This window comes from Arachis ipaensis, chromosome B3 (genome assembly GCF_059453495.1).
Source record: "Arachis ipaensis isolate K30076 ecotype BB chromosome B3, ASM5945349v1, whole genome shotgun sequence".
Classification (NCBI taxonomy): domain Eukaryota; kingdom Viridiplantae; phylum Streptophyta; class Magnoliopsida; order Fabales; family Fabaceae; genus Arachis; species Arachis ipaensis.
The window spans coordinates 126,829,822-126,851,892 of NC_142438.1; the positions used below are offsets into that span (position 1 = coordinate 126,829,822).

General features: G+C 34.9%; 1 protein-coding gene across 1 annotated transcript; it reads right to left on the reverse strand.

Moving 5' to 3' along the window:
- Positions 1-13,628: 13,628 nt before the first annotated feature.
- LOC107630977 (U-box domain-containing protein 28) lies at positions 13,629-15,232 on the reverse strand. Its single transcript, XM_016334273.3, has one exon. The coding sequence runs from the start codon at positions 14,961-14,963 to the stop codon at positions 13,731-13,733; it is 1,233 nt and encodes a 410-aa protein (XP_016189759.1). The 5' UTR covers positions 14,964-15,232; the 3' UTR covers positions 13,629-13,730.
- Between the last annotated feature and the right edge of the window lie 6,839 nt (positions 15,233-22,071).

Consider the following 22,071-nt stretch of genomic DNA (forward strand, 5'->3'; position numbering starts at 1 on the left):
TCAGTATGAAGCTGCTGACGATTAGTAGATTTACTTATGATTCTTGTCGCTTTTATAGAGTTCCCTCGCTCTTGTTGCTTTAGTTTCTATTTTATCCAGAGGGATAGGTATTGTATTCGAGTTTTATATTGAATTTATTTGTATAGCACTTATTATTATTAGTAATTATGTGATTATTATTATTTGAAGATCTTTGATATGTGATTTTAATTAATAAAAACAAAATTTTCTAGCATTTTCTTAAAAACTAAAACACAATACTGACGTAAAGGCTCAATATTAAATAGATAATAAAGGAAAATAGCTTACTAACGCCTTACTTTTTGTACGATCATGACGTACTAGAGGTTAGGTCGTTACACTACCTGCGGTAAGACCGCTGCTACCTGCGGCAGGACTGCTGCCACTAGCAAGGTCGATGCTACAGGCGTGCATTTAGACCTGATACACCTCCATCTGAGCCTCTATACACTGCATCCACTCCAGTGACTCCCCAAACTTCATCCTGAGCTCACCCGTAGACGCCACACGGGTGAGGATCTCCTGATACCTCTCCCGATAATCGTTAAGCTCCTGAGCCTGCTGGTGAAGGCTGCGCTGGAGCTCCTACACTTGGAGCCTCAAATCCACGCTTTCCTCGGGTTGGATGGTTCGACTGGTGGTGGAGCCTGACGATGGCCTCAACGTCGAGGTGCGGAGTTGCTGGCGAAGAACGCCTTCATCCCATATACGCGGTTCTTGTACGGGGCTGAGGCGATCTCGCACCAAACTGCATCAGGGTCGACGACTGAGGTCGCAGATCCATCAGTGGCTTCCTCCCCACTTTGCTGAGACTGCTGAGTCGCAGCCTCTAGTCTTTGTGTGTAAGACTCCTGTGCAATTAACACAAGTTACTGTGTGATTAGCAAGCTAAGATAGATATACAGTTAATATCTAATAATTTCATAACAGAAGATAATTAGATGTGTGTTTACTCAAATAATGGTCCTGAGACTGCTGATAAACAAATATCATTTTGTTCTCCTTCAGCATGTGGGAGTATTTGAAGGTCTCTGCCAATGTGGCCTCGTAGTCCAACGACATTAACTAAACAAGTTATATTGAAATACAAAATTATTAGAATGCCTAATAATGATATGCAAAACAGATAACATAATGAAGTTATTAACAATATTAAAGAGACTACATACCAGCCTGGACTTTGTCTTCATGAAGGTTGTCGAGCCACCGGTGTACTTTGATGACCTCTCCGATGCCCTTTTAGCTCGGTTGGTGAGACGCCAATGCCTAAAAATAATTAAAACAAAAACAATGAAAGTAATTATCGCCCATTTATCAAACTAGCGCTGTCTAATCTCGGCAGGGATCTTCGTCTAACTAGGCCGGGCTGGTCGTACATAATCTTGATGACATTCGTCATCCCCTGAATACACGCGTTTGGGTTCGGGAAAAACCTAACAACAACCCACAAGTAATAAAACTAGAAAATAATAACTGGCAGCAATCTAAATCAATATAAATCCACTAAACAGAAATTAATTTTCCAAAAATCTCAGCAACAACAGCAATTATAAACAATAAAACTAGAAAACAATAACCAGCAGCATTCCAAGTCAACCTAAATCCACTAAGCAGGAATTAATTTTCAGGAAATCTCAGCAACAACAAGAATCATAATCAATAAAACTAGAAAATAATAATCAGCAGCATTCCAAATCAACCTAAATCCACTAAGTAGGAATCATTTTTCAGGAAATCTCAGCAACAACAGGAATCATGATCAATAAAACTAGAAAACGATAAACAGGAAATACATGAGCATTGAACGTAATACTTACCCGTGCCACCATTAGGCCAAATGCGCAACTATACGATGGTAGGTGGTGGAGGGGCATTGGCTGCTGCCTCATTGCTGTGGCTGGACCCCAGGGCCGCGGCATCCGTCGCTAGACTCGGCATCGCCGTGGATGCGGGCTGCTGCGCGGTAAGAGGTAGCGTCGTCGCTGTGGATGGCGATACGTAATTAGGGTTAGGGACCATGATGAATGGTTGGTCCCCTAAACCCACAGAGTAGAGGGAGAGAATCTAGAAGTCCCAGGGGTATCGGAGGAAACCCTCCCTCTACCCCGACCACGGCTTCGACCACGACCGGCAGCCTGATCCACAACACCTCCTGCCTATCGACATGTCTGCAAATAACAGTCATCAATGCAGCAATTAACACAATTATACAATTTCAAACACTTCAACAATTCAAGACCTAATGTATTGAATCTAAACTTAATCAACCTAAATCAACTAAGATTAGAAAACTAACCTTGAACTAACTTTGAAACTGGTTCAAAATTAAAATTGAAATTCTAATTATACCTAAACTAAATTAAACTGAAATTAAACAATTAGCAAACAATCTCAGCAATAATTCCTCAGCAAAACAGTTATCAACGCAGAAAATAACAAAATTAATGTATTCCAAACACTTGAACAATTCAAAATCTATTATATTGAATCTAACCTAAATTAATCAAACTAAATTACAAACCCTAAACAAATTCAAATTACAAACCCAACAATCACAATAGCATACTTAATTACCTATGAACCAAGAGAAATCATAATAAAAAAAATTCTAATTTTACTCTAAATCAACCTAACAGCAAAAAGTAGTTTAACTAAACCAAATTACTAACGAAAAATTAAAATCTAATTGAACCTTAATGAATTTAAAAAAGAGAAGATTAAATTGGAAATTCACAAAATTTCAAAACCAACCGCAGAGCAAGAAGAGTGGAGCAATAGTGGAGGTGGAGGTGGCTCGCCGGAGTGCACCTCAGTGGAGAGAGCGGCGGATGTCGCGGTGGTGGAGGCTTGACGTCGCAGTAGAGAGAGCATTGAGCACGGAGGTTTTGGCTCGCCGAGAACGGTGGACCAGCAGTACAGCGACGGGAGGAGGCAGAGAACCAGCGGCGATAGTAGAGGCAGTGATGAGAGAGAGGGTGGATATGTAGAGAGAGAGAGAGAGGAGAATATTCGAACTGGGGGAGAGGAAGGTTCACGCTATCAAGGGTTTACTGCCAAAAAAATTCAAAACGGTAATGTTTTTTGTGTGCTTAAAATGCAGCGTTTCACTAAACAAGGTTGTCGTGGGATTTACCCACCGGTAAATTTGACGGTAGTAGGGAGTGCCATAATTTCCTTTTTCCCCCCACATATTACCGTCGACCTTACCGTTGAAACAATAATTCCGACGATAATATTTGATGGTTATAAGTTTATAGCCAAATCTGACGGTAAATTCGACGGTAAACTCGCTGCTAACGTCTGACGCTAAATCCGACGGTACTCAGCATCTTTCTTGTAGTATTCTTTCTTTTCTTCTTCTATTCACCCCGACTGGAATTAATTACCACTATAGCATTATCGCAACTCTCATTTTTGTTTTTCACTTTGATCCATAACTTTCCATTGTGTTAACTTTTGAGTTGTTGAAGATTCACTAAAAGAATTTTTTTTTCTTGTTTGATTTAAATATCTTGATGTATAACTATTATATAATTACTTATTTTTCACACTTGCTAGTTAAGTCATATTTTATCATTTGGAAAAAATTTAGGATATCAAACATTTAAAATTTTTGTTCAAATTATCAAAATTTGCCAATAATTATAAAAATAATTATTATAAAAAATAATACCAAATATATTATATCTTTATAAAAGAGTAATATTATATAATGAAGAAGAAAACCTATATCACTTTCTCAAAGAGCACAGAGAAGGAATTGAGGGATAAAATTGTCCGAAAGAGTAGACATAAGTAAGAAACCTGCCTTGGAAGATACGTGGGGAAATGATATCAAATTCTAATAAGAAGAAAGAACAATTTTAAAATAAGTCACAACTCTATGAAGAGATGTAACTCTTTAAAATAGTTTTTCACATATTTTGAAAATATATCTCACATATACTGATGACATCAGAGAGGAGGGAAAATCTTGGGAGCTAATCCAAATTGCCACAGGTTTTGCGGAGTGCCTGAGACCCAGATACACGTTCTCAAAGACTGTCCTCATGCTTCGCAAGTATGGACCCAATTGATTAACTCAAAACATCCACTGACCTTCTTTAGAGCTTCCTTTGAGGCTTGGCTCCGTTGGAATTTAACAACTGAGCTAGGTCATGACAACCAAAGAAAATGGAAGTATTAGTTTATGGTGGTGTGCTGGTGGTTGTGGAAATGGTAAAACAAGGAAGTTTTTAATCCAACAATTCGAAAAAACTGGGATGTTAAAACAGCATCTAACCTTTGGTTCATGAAGTTGAAAAAGCATTTAACAAACAGAACCTCTTTTAGCTGCGGGAAAGAAGGATTGAGAAGCAAATCGCGTGGAATCCCCCTCCATCGAAATGGGTGAAAACCAATGTCGATGGTGCTTCGAAAGGAAACCCTGGGAGAGCGGCGAGTGGTGGATTCATGAGAAACGAAACGGGACGATGGATTGTAAGCTTCGCGAAAAATTTGGGCTACTGTTCGGCCTTCCAAGCAGAAATTTGGGATGTCTTCCATGATATGCGCATAGCTTGGGAATTGGGAGCAAGAAAGTTTATAGTGAAAACTGACTCTCTCTCTCACTGTTCCAAGTACTCTCTGATGAGAAAAGATTTGAAATTCATTCCAACTCTACCCTTAGGACTATAGGAATTTTACGCAAAAAGAGTTGGCAGAGCGTGTTTAGGCATGTGTATAGAGAAAGAAACAAGTGTGCAAACTAACTTGCTAAAAACAACACTAAAAAAAAGTTTGTGTTTTCATTTTTTAAATCATCATCCTCATATAGATTTAAAACGTATCATTGATAATGGTTGTCGAGGGGTCTTCTTACCCCGTATGATTAGTGTTATATAATTCTCTTTAGATGTTTTCACCCTGTTTAAGTACCAAAAAAAAAATTTTCTTCCCTCCTTCTAGGAAGCATTCCTAACAAACATATAAATTCAAATATACTTCCACAAATCTTGACCAAAAAAGAATATATATATATATATATAAAAGGAGGGAGCATTCCTAACAAATATATAAATTCAAATATACTTCCACAAATCTTGACCAAAAAAAGAATATATATATATACCTCATACAAATTTCCTCATAAATGAGATCAATTAGAACTATAAATAACATGCATTATAAAAAGAGTAGTTCTCTCGTTGTTAAAGATTTGGTGACTAAGAAAGGTCAAAAGTTGACTAGCTAATGATTTAGTAACGTGTAATAATAAAGATTCCAAATGAAGTCCTAAATAAAAATGCTAATGTGTGATTTAGACTTGGCAAAGTACAATAACTTTCTCTTATTACAATGACAATATTAAAAAAGCAAAGCTAAAAATCAGTTATTTGTTGCAGTTGAGCAACGAAAAAAAAAATCCTGCAATAGAGCTAAAGGAAAGAATCATCGCTTGCAAGGGACCAACGATGATTGCCTTGGTGGGAAGTGATTCAGAGATGATGATGATGATCGGTGATTCCTAGTAGACACAGCAGGAGCAGTGATAACAAAGAAATTTATTACAGTAAAGCTAGATCTGTAGGACGCCATCAAAAAACCAATATGCAGAAAAAAAAACATCGAAAAAGTATCAGTTGCAACTGATCAACGCTGACTGTGTCGATGGAAAGTAATTTAGAGATACTGATTGGCGATCCAAGAATGTTGACGGACGTCGAAAAAGCGGAACACCATTTCCAGCATTGCCATGAAGAAGGTGGCGGGGCTGCCGCGAAGACATCTCTCCCTCCTAAGAAGCTCTACATAACAAGGTGGACCATGGGTTCTCCTTCTCTTTCTTTCTCTGATTCAAAACTATAACCATGCCTCATTAATAGATTTATCCAGGGGCGTAGCTAGATGAAATATTAAAGGGGTCAAAAATATTTACACAATAAAATAAGACTAAAATAAAATTTTAAGAGAGATTAAACTGAAATTACATATAATTTAATTTACATGTAAAAAATTAAAATTAGGGGGACCATTTCCCTCTTTCTTAATACATGGCTCCGCATTATCATCTTTAATCTTGGTCAAACTATAATTTTTGTAACTTCAAACCTACCACATGTCAAATGTCAAATTTGGATTCGTTGATACTGCTTGGCCACCTTTTCCAAACAGCCACCAACTTAATTAAGTTACTTTTGAAGAAATAGGTTAAACAATAAATGCTTATATTAAAAGTAATTTATAAATAAGTTATTTTGTGTTTGATTTTTTAGTTCTAAAAGTACTTATTTTAAGAGAAAAGTGATAAAAAAAAACTTTTTATTAGGAGAGAAGTCATTTTTTTAACTTTTCTTTAAGCACCAAAATAGCTTTTTAAAAAGTTGCAATTTTATTTTAAAAATTGTACCCGACATTAATACTACACCTTTTTATAAGTTAAAAGTAAAAAAAAAGTCACTTATGAACCTATCCAAACGGGCCCATAGTACCTTATAAAAAAGGGGCTCTTAGCTTCTCACAAATCTATTATATATTACTAATTTTAAGGCCAAAATGTGCCACATGTCACTCTTTCATTACAATTGAAATTAAATCTTTCCCTCCAAAATTAAAGAACTATCATCTTTTCTCTCTTCCTTTCTCTATCTCTCTCATTCCTTTACTCACTCTATCTCTCTTATATATCATTATCAATGACTAATTACAAATTTGACAATCAAAATATACAATATAACATTCTCTATTTGTATTTAAATTAAATTAAAATTAAAATTGAAATACTAAAATTGAAATATAACTATATTATATATTATATTTATATATTACTAACTAATAACTAATTTAATAACTAAAATGTGTCACATGACACTCTCTTATTAAAATTTAGAGAAAATATTTTTCTCTAAAATTAGTAAACATTCTTCTTATATTTTCTTATCTACCTCTCTCTTTTTTTCTATTTCTCTCTATCCTTCCCACTCTATATATAATTTATAATTCATATTTTATATTAGTAATTTGACAAATCAAAACGTGTCACTAGATATTTTTATTATAATTAAAATAAAAAATTTTCTTAGTTTCCAAAATTAACAAACTCCCTCTCTCATTCTTCTTCTTTATCTTTCTCTCTCTTTTCTCTCATTCTCTATTTTTTTCTACCTTTATGTTCTACAAAAAATAAAATTAACAACATAATATAATTTAAATAAAAAATATTATTATATACATATTTTTTATTTAATTTTAACTTTTTACTGCATATCTTTTTAATATATATTTTCACTTCTTTTCTTTTAAATATTTATTACATAGAATTTAAAAGAAAATACTAATATTGTAATTTGAAGTTAGAATTAAAATTCAATTGTTTAAAAAATGAATTAATTTTATAACAATCAATATAATTTTTTTATGTTAATATCTAATTATATTTTTATATATATAGAAAAAATATTATTTTTAAATAACAAGTATAAAAATTAATTATTTCTATTTGTGCAAGAAATTTAATACTTAATCAAATATAAAAATATATATATCAAATTCTTTTAAATTTTAGATAACGAAAGTTAAAATTAAGTAAAGGGTATAAACTCTTTCATTTGAAAATAATAACTAAAAAACTTATTATTTAATTTTGTTTAAAACTCTGATTTTTTTAGTTGACGGAGACTTTTGTCTTTACGACTATTTTATAAAAATAGTTTAATATTATAAATTTTTCGTGTCATAATCTATAATACAAAAACCGACATAATTTTAAAAGATTTATATTCCCGTAGGAAATAGTATTACAGGTAAAATACTAGTAATACTTTTAAATATTTCACCTATACATTTTCACTCCTTAGAGCTCTTCTAATTTAAATGTTGGAGTTTCTTTGCATGTACTCCCATTGTCTTTGGCGTTGGACGCTCGTTGAAAGTTCGCCAAGCTCGAAGGATGCAACTCGGAGGTTCCTCCCCCCTTAACCTATTCATTCCTGGTTCGCGAGTAACCAAACAAAGCCCAATTTCCACGTGAATCTTACTTAGCTTCCTCGTACGACATTCTATTTGCCTTTTGTAACTCAAGGACAGATGTAATAAGAAATATAATAACATGTTATAAATTAAGTAACGTTTGTGGTTGTGGATGGTTTTCTCTCTCAATCATGGCATTGGAAGCTTGGCAAGTATCAAGCAAGAGGTTACTGATTCATGCATGGGCATAGTTGTCAACAACTCTGCAATTTATGGAATTCATGTCGACACACAGTATCGAGAGTTATTCAGGGTCGTCCTTTACACTCTCATCTAAAGACTAAAGTTGAAAGAAAATAGTACCCAATTGAAATCATTGAAGTACTAGCCATGATTGCTTATTTTGGTGACTCTTGCTCGTGGCATGGATTAACTAAAATAAAAACAAAACAAAAAAGGCCACCTTAACATAAAGGAACCTTCAACGTGTGTCGTTTTCTGGTCTCAAATCAGGAACCACCTGAGCCCAAAGGGACTTCCGCATAGATTGCAAGAAAAGAAGGAAAGCCACTGAGGATGTATCAAACGTCAATTCCAAAATATGATGAGATGTCATTACAAAAACTGAAAATTTTCATATCGGATTGGAAAAGTACAGGTAATCACTAACCAACAATATTTTTAAATAATGTGTGAATAATATAAATTAATAAAGTTAAAAGAGTAAATTAATTTTAAATTTAATTAGTAACATTAAATTAAAATATAGTATATTTTTATTTAATTGATAGTTATTCATATTATTTAAGATAGTCATTGTTTATCTAGTATTTTCCGTTATATTTTGGTCAAGTTGGTCATAATAATAATAATAATAATATTTTATGACAAATTGACAATGTTGCCCCCACAAACCATGAGTCACCCTTGGCCGCAAGGAATTGAACGATGGGGTTACTCTCACACAGCTCCATAAATATATAAAACTGTCACGTGATTTGTCCACGCTCACCCAACATGCTACCCCATGGAATAATCACACGTCGTCCTCGTCAAACACCAAGTCACAATTTTGAAACGATTTCATTATTGCCACTCATTCACTTGATCCAATGCGTTTATTCGTTCCTAGCTACCACTACACAGAATTTCATTCAATTACAAAGGCGAGGCGATTTCTTACCACTTTTTTTATACACATTTTTTATACGCTTTTTTATGGTATTAACCCATTCTTATAACCGATTAATAGTTTGGACAATAGCTATTTTTGAGTAAAAATCCAATTTGATTTCTCTCTATTTTTTTTGGGATTAATTGATTCTTGTGAAAGAAAAGAGACAATTCAGACCCTAATAATATTATTTGGTAGAATACAGATTTTTTGTTAAAAAATTATTAAATAATAATAGAAATTAATTTTATAGATATTTTATTTATAATTTGTAAGATTTAAACTTCTCACAGATTATTAATAAGAATATTTTTAAAAAATTCTTTTATTAATAGTATTTAAGTGAAGAAACTAGAAAGATTACGACTGAAAGTAGTAATGGAGATAGACCAAAAAATTTTTTGTAGTTGAGACAAAAATATATATTAAAATAAATTTTGTTGGACATTAATATATTTATAATTTGAATATAATTTAAAACTAGGATTATGTATTACAGTATAAGTATTAAAAAATAATAATTTTACATATATTTTCAATAATTATGTATAAGAGTTAAAACAAAGAATATTAATTAGAATTTAATTAGAGAGTCAAATTTTAAATCATAAGTCTTTAATTATAAATTTTAAATCCTAAATTTTTTAAAAATAAAAAATATTTTTACAATAAAAAATTAATTAATATTAGGTAACTAAAAGTTAATTCGTTATATTTTTTATTATTTAACAAATAGATAATATTTTGTCTAATTTTTCCAATTTGTTTAAAAAAATATTAATAATTTTATTTATATTTAGAAAATTAAGCTTTGGTTTGATAATTAACTAATTAGTTAGTTTTAGAAATAACATTATTACTATTTATTATTTTTATTTTTATTTTTGATACTAAATCAAATTTATCAAGATATATGTTTAATTTTTGTATATTAAACTTAATAATCCTTTTTGCATCATTCTCAAAAAGTTCATTTATAATTTATTGTTAGGGAAAAATAATATAACAATAAAGACAAATATTTCATTTATATATAATTAGTAATAATATTTTAAAAGTCCGTGGAAAGTGTCTCTTCTTTTCTTAGACTGGATCCATTCTTGACCAGAAGGTGATGTTACGAGAAGAAAAAGTAATTATTATGGGTTAATATTCAAATTCGTCCCTGAAAGATTACGTGATCTTCATTTTCGTTCTTGAATGATTTTTTTTAATAAAATTAGTCCTAAAAGATAAATTATTAGTCAAATTAGTCCTTCCGTCAATTGGATGATGACGTGTCATGTTAAGTGCCACGTGGCACGCCACATGACAGGATCAGTGACACGTGACGTGTCACTTGACATATAAAAAAAATTTTATTAGTCAAAATAATCCTTGAAAGTCCAGACGTAAGTCATTTTCATCCCTCAAATTTTAAAAATTAGTCAAACTAGTCTTTATAATAAAGACTAGTTTGACTAATTTTTAAAATTTGAGGGATGAAAATGACTTACGTCTGGACTTTCAAGGACTATTTTGACTAATAAAAAACTTTTTTATATGTCAAGTGACACGTGGCATGACCTGTCACGTGGCATGCCACGTGTTACTGACCTGCCACGTGGCGTGTCACATCATCATCCAATTGACGGAAGGACTAATTTGACTAACAGTTTATCTTTCAGGGACTAATTTGATTAAAAAAATCATTCGGGGACGAAAATGAAGATCGCGTGATCTTTTAGGGACGAATTTGAACATTAACCCTAATTATTATACAAAGATCTTTTAAAAGGAAAACATAACATCAAATAAGAAATGAGAAAAGAGAATGATAATGTTAAAGGAGTTACTTAGATAAAGACGCTTAAAACGTCTTTTTTTAAAGATGTTTTTTTTAGTAATTAAAATCTAATACATATAATCGATTAAATTATGTTATTTTTATTAAAATTGGATCAAATAAATTGATTTGATCGAAAAATTGATAAATTAAATCTTGAACTGGTCTAAATTAATATTTTTTTAAATGACTACAATAACTATATTATAGAAAATGATTAAAATACTTCAATTATATATATTAAATTTTGAGAATCTTAAATCCTAACTCTATGACGATACAAAGAGAAGGGAAAGATTAGGATTTAGAGTTTTCAAAATTTAATAATAATAATAATAATAATAATAATAATAATAATAATATTTTAGTTATTTTTTATAATAGAGATATTGTAGTCATTTTTATAAAAAATATTAATTTAGATCAGTTTTAGGAATAGTTTACTGATTTTTTTTGCCAAATTAATTTATTTTATCTAATTTTTGACAAAAATAACATGATTTAATTAATTATATGTATTAAATTTTAATTATTAAAAAATATTTTTAAAAAAACGTTTTAAGCATCTTTATGTGAGTGACTCCCTAAAGTTAATAGTGATCGAGTTGATGTTGAGAGTAGTAGAGAAGATAATAATGATAATAATATATGAAATAATAGAGGTAGAAGTTATAATGATGATCATGATAATAAGAAATGTAGTGATAGTAGTTAGTCTTATTATTGAAAAGAATAAAACTCTCATAAATTATAAATAAAATTTTCACAAAATTAATTTTTAGCATTATTTAATGAATTTTTTAACAAAAAAAATTATATTATCCTAAAATAATATTATTGGAGATCGTATCTATTTTTTATACCAAAATCGTCTTATCCTTCAAAAAAAACAGATAGAGACTAAATTGTGTCTTTAATCACAATTTTTTAAAATATTATAAATCGATAACTATAGAATCATCAACTTATTATTACGAATATTTATTCCAAAATCGATAACCTGACAATTCAGATAATGGTAATTAATTATCATTTTAAAAGAAATACTTCAACTTTGTAAGAGGTATGTTTTTTATTTATTTTATTTAACTTTATCTTTGAAAGATATATTAAACTATTGATATTGATTTGAACATTAAAAATACTCGTATTAGCACAATAGGTATAAATTAAGAGATATATTTTTCCTTCTCTCACTTTTTATTAATCATTTTTAATAACAAAAATAGTGTAAAAAAATTACACAAAAATTGGTTCATATATCACAAGGTCGTTGCAAACCCACCTTACGTAATGGAATTACACACAATTACAAATACATCCCACGAGCTAGAGAAAAGAGTGGCATGTATAGTATATAAAAAAGCAACAAGAACATGAAAAAGAAAAGAGAGAGATAGTGCTTGAGGGAACCATGGTACCATGCGTTCCCAACTTTTTTTTTTTAATTTTATTTTCCCATTGGTATTGCTGCTACTTGCAGCCAATAATCCACATTCTTCTCACGCACGAAAATCCAACACACGACAAACAAATTTTGAATAATGTTTGTTTGTGTACTAATCTAATTAAGATCCTGCTCATGGGTTGAAAGCAAATGCGGTCCTTTTCTCGAGATTATGGATCACTTAATTTATGTAATAACTAATAAGGATATAAGCTATGGGATCAAAGTTAATTTAAGTGTACACAATTGAGGGAGGACATTTGTTTAGGGCCCTATGAAGCTTTCTGTTCTCAAAATATTTTGCATAGGGATTGAAGTGGTCAAACCTGTAATGTATCTCTCTCTCCACTCTTTTAGGCCGTTTCTTTTTCTATGGGATTCCCATCCTTTTCAACTCTTTATTTCCAAACAAAACAATACTTAATTGAAACTTGAAAGAGAAAGCTCGCATGATCACGGTCAGTAAAGTAAAGCAATCACATTTCAGCATTTTGCAGCACTTTCTTCCCCTTATTTTATATGTGCTGGTGCTGCAATACATGTCCTCTTATATACTTCATGCCTTGCATAGTTCCGGAATCTCGCTATATATTATTCAATCCCTTAAGGCCTTAGTGTGAAACTTCACTGTATTCCACTTAATGGCTTCACTCAAATTATAAAAAACTACTGTATTATATATTGTAATTAGTCAAAACACGTTTAGTAGTTTCATATCAAACAAGAACAAAGAACCCAGCTAGAGAACTAGGATTAACTGTGACATGGTCTGTTTGAGGTTCAATTAACCATCATTAATTAAGATTTATTTCTTTCAATTAAACAGTTACTGTTAATTGGTACGGAGGTGGTAGAGTTATTCAAAGAGGAAGGGCCACTGCCCACTCCTCTGCCCTGGTTGCCATATAATGCTACTTTTTTGGTAAAGGGGAGAAAAAAGATACGATCACAAGTGAATTACATTATTAATACAAAGTGGCCGAATTTTCTGCTGACCATAGTGTAGTGGACCATCCACCAAGTGTAAAAAAAGTATACATAATCTCTCAGATGCAGTGACATTTTTGTTCTGTTTACCCACTTTCAACCCTAACATAACCCAAACTATCCCAGCTAACTTGTAAGGAATCAACGAATTTCACATGAACAAGACGCAGCTAACGTGTTACAGTAATTAAATTTTTCTATGGAAACGGAACCAGAAAAGAGAAAATAAAGAGAAAAACTGAAGATGAATTTTCATTTTGCATGTTTCTCTATTCACTAACAAAATTTCCTGTGATTTACAATTTCTTTTTTTCATTGTTTCTTGTCCATCAAAAGGGCATGATATGGGTAGTTTTGGTGTCATAACAAGAAAGACACGATTTGGAATTTACTCTAAAAATCTTAAGCAAATCTGCGGACATTTGGCGCACAGGAGGCGAACAATTGCTCTGCATCAGTAACAGAATCTTCGTTAAGCCGTTAGCCTTCGTAACCGCTTCTTGCGCCTTCTGGTCACGAAACAGATAGCACACGCTCCACAGAGTCGTCACGGCGTGTTCCGTCGCCGCGCTCGAAACCTTCAGAACCTTGCTCAGTATCGCCGCCACGCACGTGCTGTCCTCGCATATCTCCGTTCTCCCTTCCTTCGTTGACGACACCGTTTCCAGAAGCTTCAGCACCTTCTCCGCAACCGAGGCGCTCACGCTCGATTCCGTTAGAAGCTTCGAGAACGCTTTCACTGCTCCAAGATGCACCAGCATAAACTTATTCCGTTTTGCCGTGGAGATTGCCACCAGGCACGACAAGGCGTTCTCGATCACCGCTGGATCTTTGTCCGGCGCGGTTAGCCTGAGCACTTGGGAAATTAGGCCTTTCTTTTCCCCTATCAAGAGCTTTGATTCCGTATCCATGGCGAGTGATTGCAAAACCCTAGCCGACGAGATCTTCGAATCGGTGCTTCCTCGTTGCAGAACGAGGAGCAGAGAATCCAAGCAGCTGCTGCTCTGGTTCTTGAGCATCAAGGTTTTCAAGGCCTCGCGGTCTTCGATTTTATCCAGAATCAGATTCAACGCCATAACAACCTGCTCAAGGAACTGAAAATCGTCGTCAACATTGAGGAGGAAACCGACCAGCGCAGGCAGGAACGCTTCTATTCTCGCAAGATACTTGCGGTTTTCCTCAGAATCTCGCGCGAAACTGAGGATTTTGGCGAGCGATTCGAGGCGGTCGAGGGGGCGGGACTGCAAGTGGGCGAAGGCGGCTAGGACCTGGTCTTTGGAAAGGAGAGAGTCGGCAGGGTCGGGTGAGTCAGGAGAGTTGCGGAGGGATTCGGACCAGATCTGGATGAGCCTCTGCAGGGTGCGGTTGGGAACGAATTCCTTGGTATGTAGGACCTGCATGGTGGCGGGGCAGGTGTTGTTGCCGTTGTCGAGCCAGCGCTGGATGCTGGAGCGGTCGTAGGTAACGCCGGTGCAGAGGCTGACGGGGGACTTCATGACGTCCAGTGATATAGGGCACCGGAAGAAGCTCGGAACCGTTATGTATAGATCGTCTCTCACCATGGTTCACCGCCACACTCTTGAGTTGAGCGAGAGAAATAGAAATAACGTAGGCTGTGAAGTATGCTGAACGGAAACAGAGAGAGAGAGAGAGAGAGAGTGGTAAGAGGTGGTGCTGACAAGAGAAAGGGGTGTTTAAAGATGTGAGAGAGCGAGTGCGAGTCAAAGGTACGGTGACGTCAGATGATCACTTTTTAGCTTTGAATTTTTTTGTTTCTTTGTTTAGCTTTTTTTTATGAGGTGAATAATATTCGTTGCTTGCTCGGGCATATGGTATGGTATTGTATTTTATAAGTAAGTAATCTTTTGTTTCCTAAAAAATAAAAATATTTGGTTTGGTCTTTGGTCAAAGAGCGAGTGGGGACGAGGCGGGGGAGGAGATGAGGGCCGTTGGATGGTTGGGTTAGTGGGATGAATGGGTGAGATGAGACACGTGCGGGGGAGCGGTGTTTGGGTGGTATGATGAGGGAAAGAACGTGGGGTGGGGGTGGAGGGGACCACCACAGCAAGCAGCTATAATTTGTGATTAAGTTGATTTGATTAATTTGGTTGTTTTCGGTTGGGAGGAGTGTGAGTGCGAATGTGGGCCCAGTAAAGGGTTCGATCGGTCGGGATGATTACATCATCCGGAAGATTGGGGAGTCCAAGCGTGGACAGAGACAACCTTCAACCTGCAACTGATTACACCCGCCACCGGATTGGATTGGATAGGATATATATATGCATGCTATTTAACAGTGACAACTTCAGAGTTAAAAATGGTTGAGATTTCTTGCTTTTACGTATTCCATATCAATATCAATATTGTATTATGGGATCTCTCTTACTCAAAGACCCTGAAATCATGTTCTCCAACACAATTTGTATTCCGAAGAATAGACTTGTATTTCAAACTTCCATTTTTAAAAGGTCTCTCCAGTCTTGATATGGTACTAAGCCTCTTGAGCATTAAATTAAAGTTAGTACGAATTAAAAGGAAAAATGATGACTCATTATATCATATAGAGTCATAATGGCACCGAAAGCATAATATAGGGTAGGAGCACATTTTTTTGCCCCCTTCCAATTGCCATAATGGACTAGCTGCAGAACTATTTATTTCTTTTGAACAAGTACTGTGTACTGTGTAGTTGTAGTATCCCGTCCCAAAAAAAGAAACAAGTAATGTGGTATATTATATATTAATATTCTTCCCTGTAGATATAATTAAAAACTTATCTCGGCAAAACTGCGCAACCCTGCTTTCGCGCAAGAAACTGTGGAGAAAGGTGTATGTTAATTTGTCTTCATATGCCCATTGATGATGACCAACCACAATAAAAGAGTAAACCTGATACAACCTAATTAACACAGAATTAGAATAATTAAATTTGCAAAAATGATGATTATGGGTACAAATTGGAAATGAAGTAGTAGCTAGCTAGAGGTTTATGGTAGCATAGCATGTGCACTGTTATGAAACGTCAAACATAGTGTATGCATAGGAACAGTAGTAGTAAAGGCACCATTACGTAGGGTTGATTGCATGAAAACGACGAGTGTGTATGTGGGGCGCGTGCCTTCAATTTCATAAAAATACTTCAACGACAAGGACAGGGACCGTGACTGGTATGTGGTGATATTTGACCAAATAAACCTAACGCTTACATTTACATTTCAAGCTTAATGTAACACAAAATCCAGTTTTGTTTAGTATCCACAAACACTAAGCCCAAAAATAATAAGTCCAACTTATGCACCATACGGCAATGCAACTGCCTTAGTCAAATATAGCAACTTTCAGCTTCCTACTCATCAACCACTTCCATTCCCAAATCCCAACCATATATATTATGCATGCACACAGCATATAATCCAATCAAATAAAACCGGCACCTTATTAGACACAGCCTGTTAAACATGTGCTAGTTCTGAATTGTCAAAGCTTTTATTTATCAGCTATATGTACATGTTGTGTCCAAGTTGAATGCCGCCGAAGTGTTGGCAAATAATCACAATGGTATATATTATTTTTTGTTTGGTAAAAGAACTCAACATCAATACAGTGCAGCATGGTTGAATGAGGTACATATAATACTAATTAAATTTACAATTCAATAAAAAGTAAAAAAAAAAAAAAAATTCAATCATCTAATCATTTTTATATGACTTGTTCCACAATAATACATATCACAAGTACTCTTGCACCAGCAATGTTACCTTCTAAAATCTTTTTATGTTTGAACATCATTGCATTTCTACCAATCCAGATAATCACATGATATATTCTTATTATTTTTTATTATTATAACTCAAATATATATATATGACACACACACACACACAAAATTAATTATTACGTACAACATTTTATACACGGGTTTTTATATTCGCGATCTCTAGCTTGACTTGGAAATGAAGTCTATCTTATCGTGTTAAATCAATTCAATTGCTAAACAATCCAGAAAGCAAGCTCCCAACTCAACACGATATAGAAAATTTGTTAGATAGTGTTATAACTAAGTTACTAATAATGGATAATGGCTTGAACGATAAGCGAACTAATATATTAACTTTGGAAAAAACTAAATATTATCCTTTATTCAATATCTTTTTAACACTAATTTAAAAAAGCTAAAATAAATACATCTAAATAAGAATATTATCCTTTATTATTCTTTTCTAATTTAGAAACAAATCTAAAAAATCAGAATAACCAAATTAAAATTTAAAATTTCTTAACATTAACACATTCTAAATAAAATCCTAAATATTCTTTTAAACACATATTTTAACTAGTTAACTCTCCTCCACGTAATTAAAGAAAATCTTTCTTCTGTAAAAACTAAAAACTCAGATCTGCAACGCCTCCCCTAATCACCATGTTCGTCTTCTCCCGCACTACACACCTTATTCGATGAGCTCCCTCTTTTCTCATGAAGAACTTCTCCATCCGTGACGCGCAACTCCATCGACGACCCGTAGCTCCCCGCGTGCCTCCTTCGTTCTGGGTCTCCTCCATCGTCACGATCTTTTTTCCATCTAAGATAATTCTGCTTGCATAACTATGCATGATTGGGGGGTTTTGTAATATGAATATAATTTGAATGTGTTGCCCTAATTTTCACTGTTCTTGTTAGAGAATCATTAGAATCAATTTAGATCAATTAGTATCGTTTATATTTATATAGCATATCTGTATATTAATTATAGGATTCTATGCCTTTATTACTTTGATTCATTTAGCACTTATAAATACCCCTTGTATATTGTACTTTTGATCGGACTGAATATACACAAAACACTTTCTTTAGTTTGGTCTCTTATTTCTAACATGGTATCAAGAGTTTAGGTTATTTTTTTTTTCAGAAACAATTAGTTTCTACCTCCGTTATCTTGTTTCACCGGCAGAACTTTGTCCTCCGTTTTCGACTTCTTTCCGACGCCTTTCTTCGTCACCGCCGTCACCTTCGTCTTCTACTCGTTGCAAGCTTTCAAACGCCGCCGACCTCGCCGCCTACCGCCGTCGGATGCGCCCTCACGCGCCGCCAGAAGTCCGGTCACCACTTCACAGCTGTTCTGTCGTTACTGCAAGCTCTTGGGACATTTAATTACTGCCTGCCCTACTCACCCATCACGTCCTGATCCACTCAACCCGTCTCCTGTCTCTCTATCTGATATTGCATCTCTTCTTCAGCGTCTTCTCTCTGTTTCTGGTAATACCCCTGTTGCTTTTTTTACCCCTCCAGGTAATTCTAAATGGTACTTTGTCTCGGGTTGATTTAATCACATGTCTCAGTTGCGTAATATTTTCTCGTCCTTATCTACCACTACAAATGGACCTTCTGTCAATACTGCAAATGGCTCCCTCTTGCACGCAACACACAAGGGTTCTATATCTCAGTCAACTCTTAATCTTCCTGATACTTATTATATTCCCAAATTAAATTTTAATCTTATTTCTGTTGGTCAACTTGTTGGTCTGGGTTTTGAAGTCACTTTTTTCGTTTTTGGTTGTTGTGTAAACGATCCTCGGACGGGACAAATCACTGGGACTGAACGTAAGGTCGGAAGGTTGTTTGAACTCGAGAATCTTCATATTCCTCATGTACTAAATCTCTGTGATGCTTCTTCTCCCTCTACCCTTCACTTATGGCATCAACGTCTTGCCTACACCTCCTTAGGAAAACTGCGTCCTCTTGTGTCTCAGGGTGTTTTAGGTCAGGTTCCAAATGAATCTTTTGATTGCATTTCTTGCCAATCTGCCAAACAACCTGCTCTATCTTTTCATAATAATTCTCTCTTGGTTGCTCTCCTTTTGATCTCATTCACTCTGATGTTTGGGACCCCGCTCCCACTGCCTCTATGGGCGGAGCTCGATACTTTGTCGTTTTTATTGATTAGTCCCGTTTTACTTGGGTTTATTTGATGACTAATCGCCATGAGTTACCTCATATCTATATCAACTTTGCTACTATGATTAAAACTCAGTTTTCCAAGGTCATTAAGGTTTTTCGACGTGATAATGCTATGGAATACCGTGATTCCAAACTCTTAACCTTTCTTGCAAAACAGGGTACTTTGTCTGAGTTTTGTTGTCCTAGTATGTCTCAACAAAATGGTAGAACTGAACGCAAATACCGTCACATTCTTGACTCCGTCCGTGCAATGCTCTTTTCTTCTTCGTGTCTTGAGCGTACTTGGGTGAAGCTGTTCTTACTTTTGTTCATGTTATCAATAAACTCCCTTCTTCTGTTCTTGGTAATGTTATTCCCTTTGAGCGTCTTTATCATACCTCCCCAGATTATAGTTCTCTTCGAGTTTTCGGTTGTGTATGTTTTGTTCTTCTTCAGCCTCATGAATATAGTAAACTTGAACCTCGGGCTTGTATATGTTGTTTCCTTGGTTATGGCACTGAACACAAGGGTTATCGTTGTTGGGATCCTCTCTCTAAACGTATTCGTATATCTCGTCATGTTGTCTTCTGGGAGCATCACATGTTTTCTTGGTTTTCATCCTTTGAGTCAATTCCTACTACTCAGTCACCTTTGTTTACTAACCCCAATGTTGATCTTTTTTCTAGTGATGATTCTACAGATTCTATCTCGAGTGACTCTCCACAGCCTCCTGTTCTTCTGCTTTTTCCATCTTCCGATGATTCCAGACCGGACGATGATCCTGCCCCTACCGTCATGCCTCATCCTCCTGTTCATTCTTCTAGGGTAAGGAATCCTCCTCCTCATCTTCTTGATTATCATTGTTTTTCTACTATCCTTCATCAACATGAACCTAAGTCATTCAGAGAAGCCTCCACAAATCCAAATTGGCAACAAACAATGCAGGAAGAAATACAGGCACTTGAAAATGCACACACTTGGAATTCGGTTGATCCTCCTTCTGATCAGGAAGTTGTGGGCAGTAGATGGGTATAAAAGATCAAGACTCGCTCTGATGGCTCTATTGACCGTTATAAGGCCTGCCTGGTTGCTCAAGGTTGTACGCAAGAGTATGGTATTGATTATAAAGAGACTTTTGCTCCTGTCACTCGACTTATGTCTGTTAGAGCTCTTCTTGCCATTGCCGCGGTTAAAAAATAGTTTCTCAGTCAGATGGATGTGAAGAATGCATTTCTTAATGGGGATTTGAAATAGAGAGTCTATATGAAACCACCTCCGGGATATCCTTGTCCTGCTAGTAAGGTTTGTCTCCTTCGCAAGGCATTTTATGGACTTAAGCAAGCTCCTCGTGAATGGTTTGACAAGTTCAGCACTACCATATGCAGTTTTGGTTTTAGTTCTAGCCTTCATGAGAATGCCCTCTTCATTCGTAAAAGCGAACGTGGAGTTGTTCTTCTACTTTTGTATGTTGATGACATGATCATTACTGGAGATGATGTTGATGGTATCTCTGATCTCAAGACCTCACTTCACCGTACCTTTGAGATGAAAGATCTTGGTTCTCTCAGCTATTTTCTTGGTCTCGAGGTCATCTCCACCGATGATGGCATCTATCTATCTCAGGCTAAGTATGCTTCAGATCTTCTTGCTCGCACTGAGATTACAGATAGTCGTATTGAGTCTACTCCTCTTGAGCCTAATGTTCGATTTACCCCTATGGATGGCACTGTTTTGGATAATCCGACTCTCTATCGACAGTTAGTTGAGGGTCTCGTCTACTTGATTGTCACCCGACCAGACATCGCCTATCCGGTTCATGTATTTAGCCCGTTCTTGTCAGCTCCTCGTACTACTTACTATGCGGCAGTTCTTCGCATTCTTCACTACATCAAAGGCACTCTATTTCATGGCCTTTATTTTTCTGCCCATTCCTCTTTGTCTCTTCAGGCTTACTCCGATGCTGATTGGGCTGGTGATCCCACTGATCGTCGTTCTACTACTGGTTACTGTTTGTTTCTTGGCAACGCTCTCATTTCTTGGGTGCTAAGAAGCAAACATTCACTGCTCGCTCAAGCACAGAAGCTGAATACCGTGTCCTCGCTGACACCACTGCTGAGGTTATCTCAGTTCGTTGGCTTCTCGAATATCTGGGTGCTCCTCAATCGTCTCCTACTGATGTTTTTTGTGATAATCGCAGTGCTATTCAGATTGCACATAATGATGTGTTTCATGAACGCACCAAACACATTAAAATTGATTGTAACTTTGTTCGGCAACGTATTCTTATTAATGATGTTCGTCTCATTGCTGTTGGAACACTGGATCAGACTGCTTATATCTTCACGAAAGCTCATCATCCGACTCGTTTCTGGACTTTGTTATCCAAACTCAAGCTGGTATCCTTAACTCCCACTTTAGTTTGAGGAGGGATGTTAGAGAATCATTAGAATCAATTTAGATCAATTAGTATCGTTTATATTTATATAGTATATCTGTATATTAATTATAGGATTCTATGCCTTTATTACTTTGATTCATTTAGCATAAATACTCCTTGTATATTGTACTTTTGATCGGACTGAATATACACAAAACACTTTCTTTAGTTTGGTCTCTTATTTCTAAGAGCTCTATTAATTTTGAATTTGAAATATTAGTGTAATTTAGATGTGTAATGATCTAATTTTGGATGTGTTCACATTATTTATATTAATATTTGATGTATTTGTGTTTCT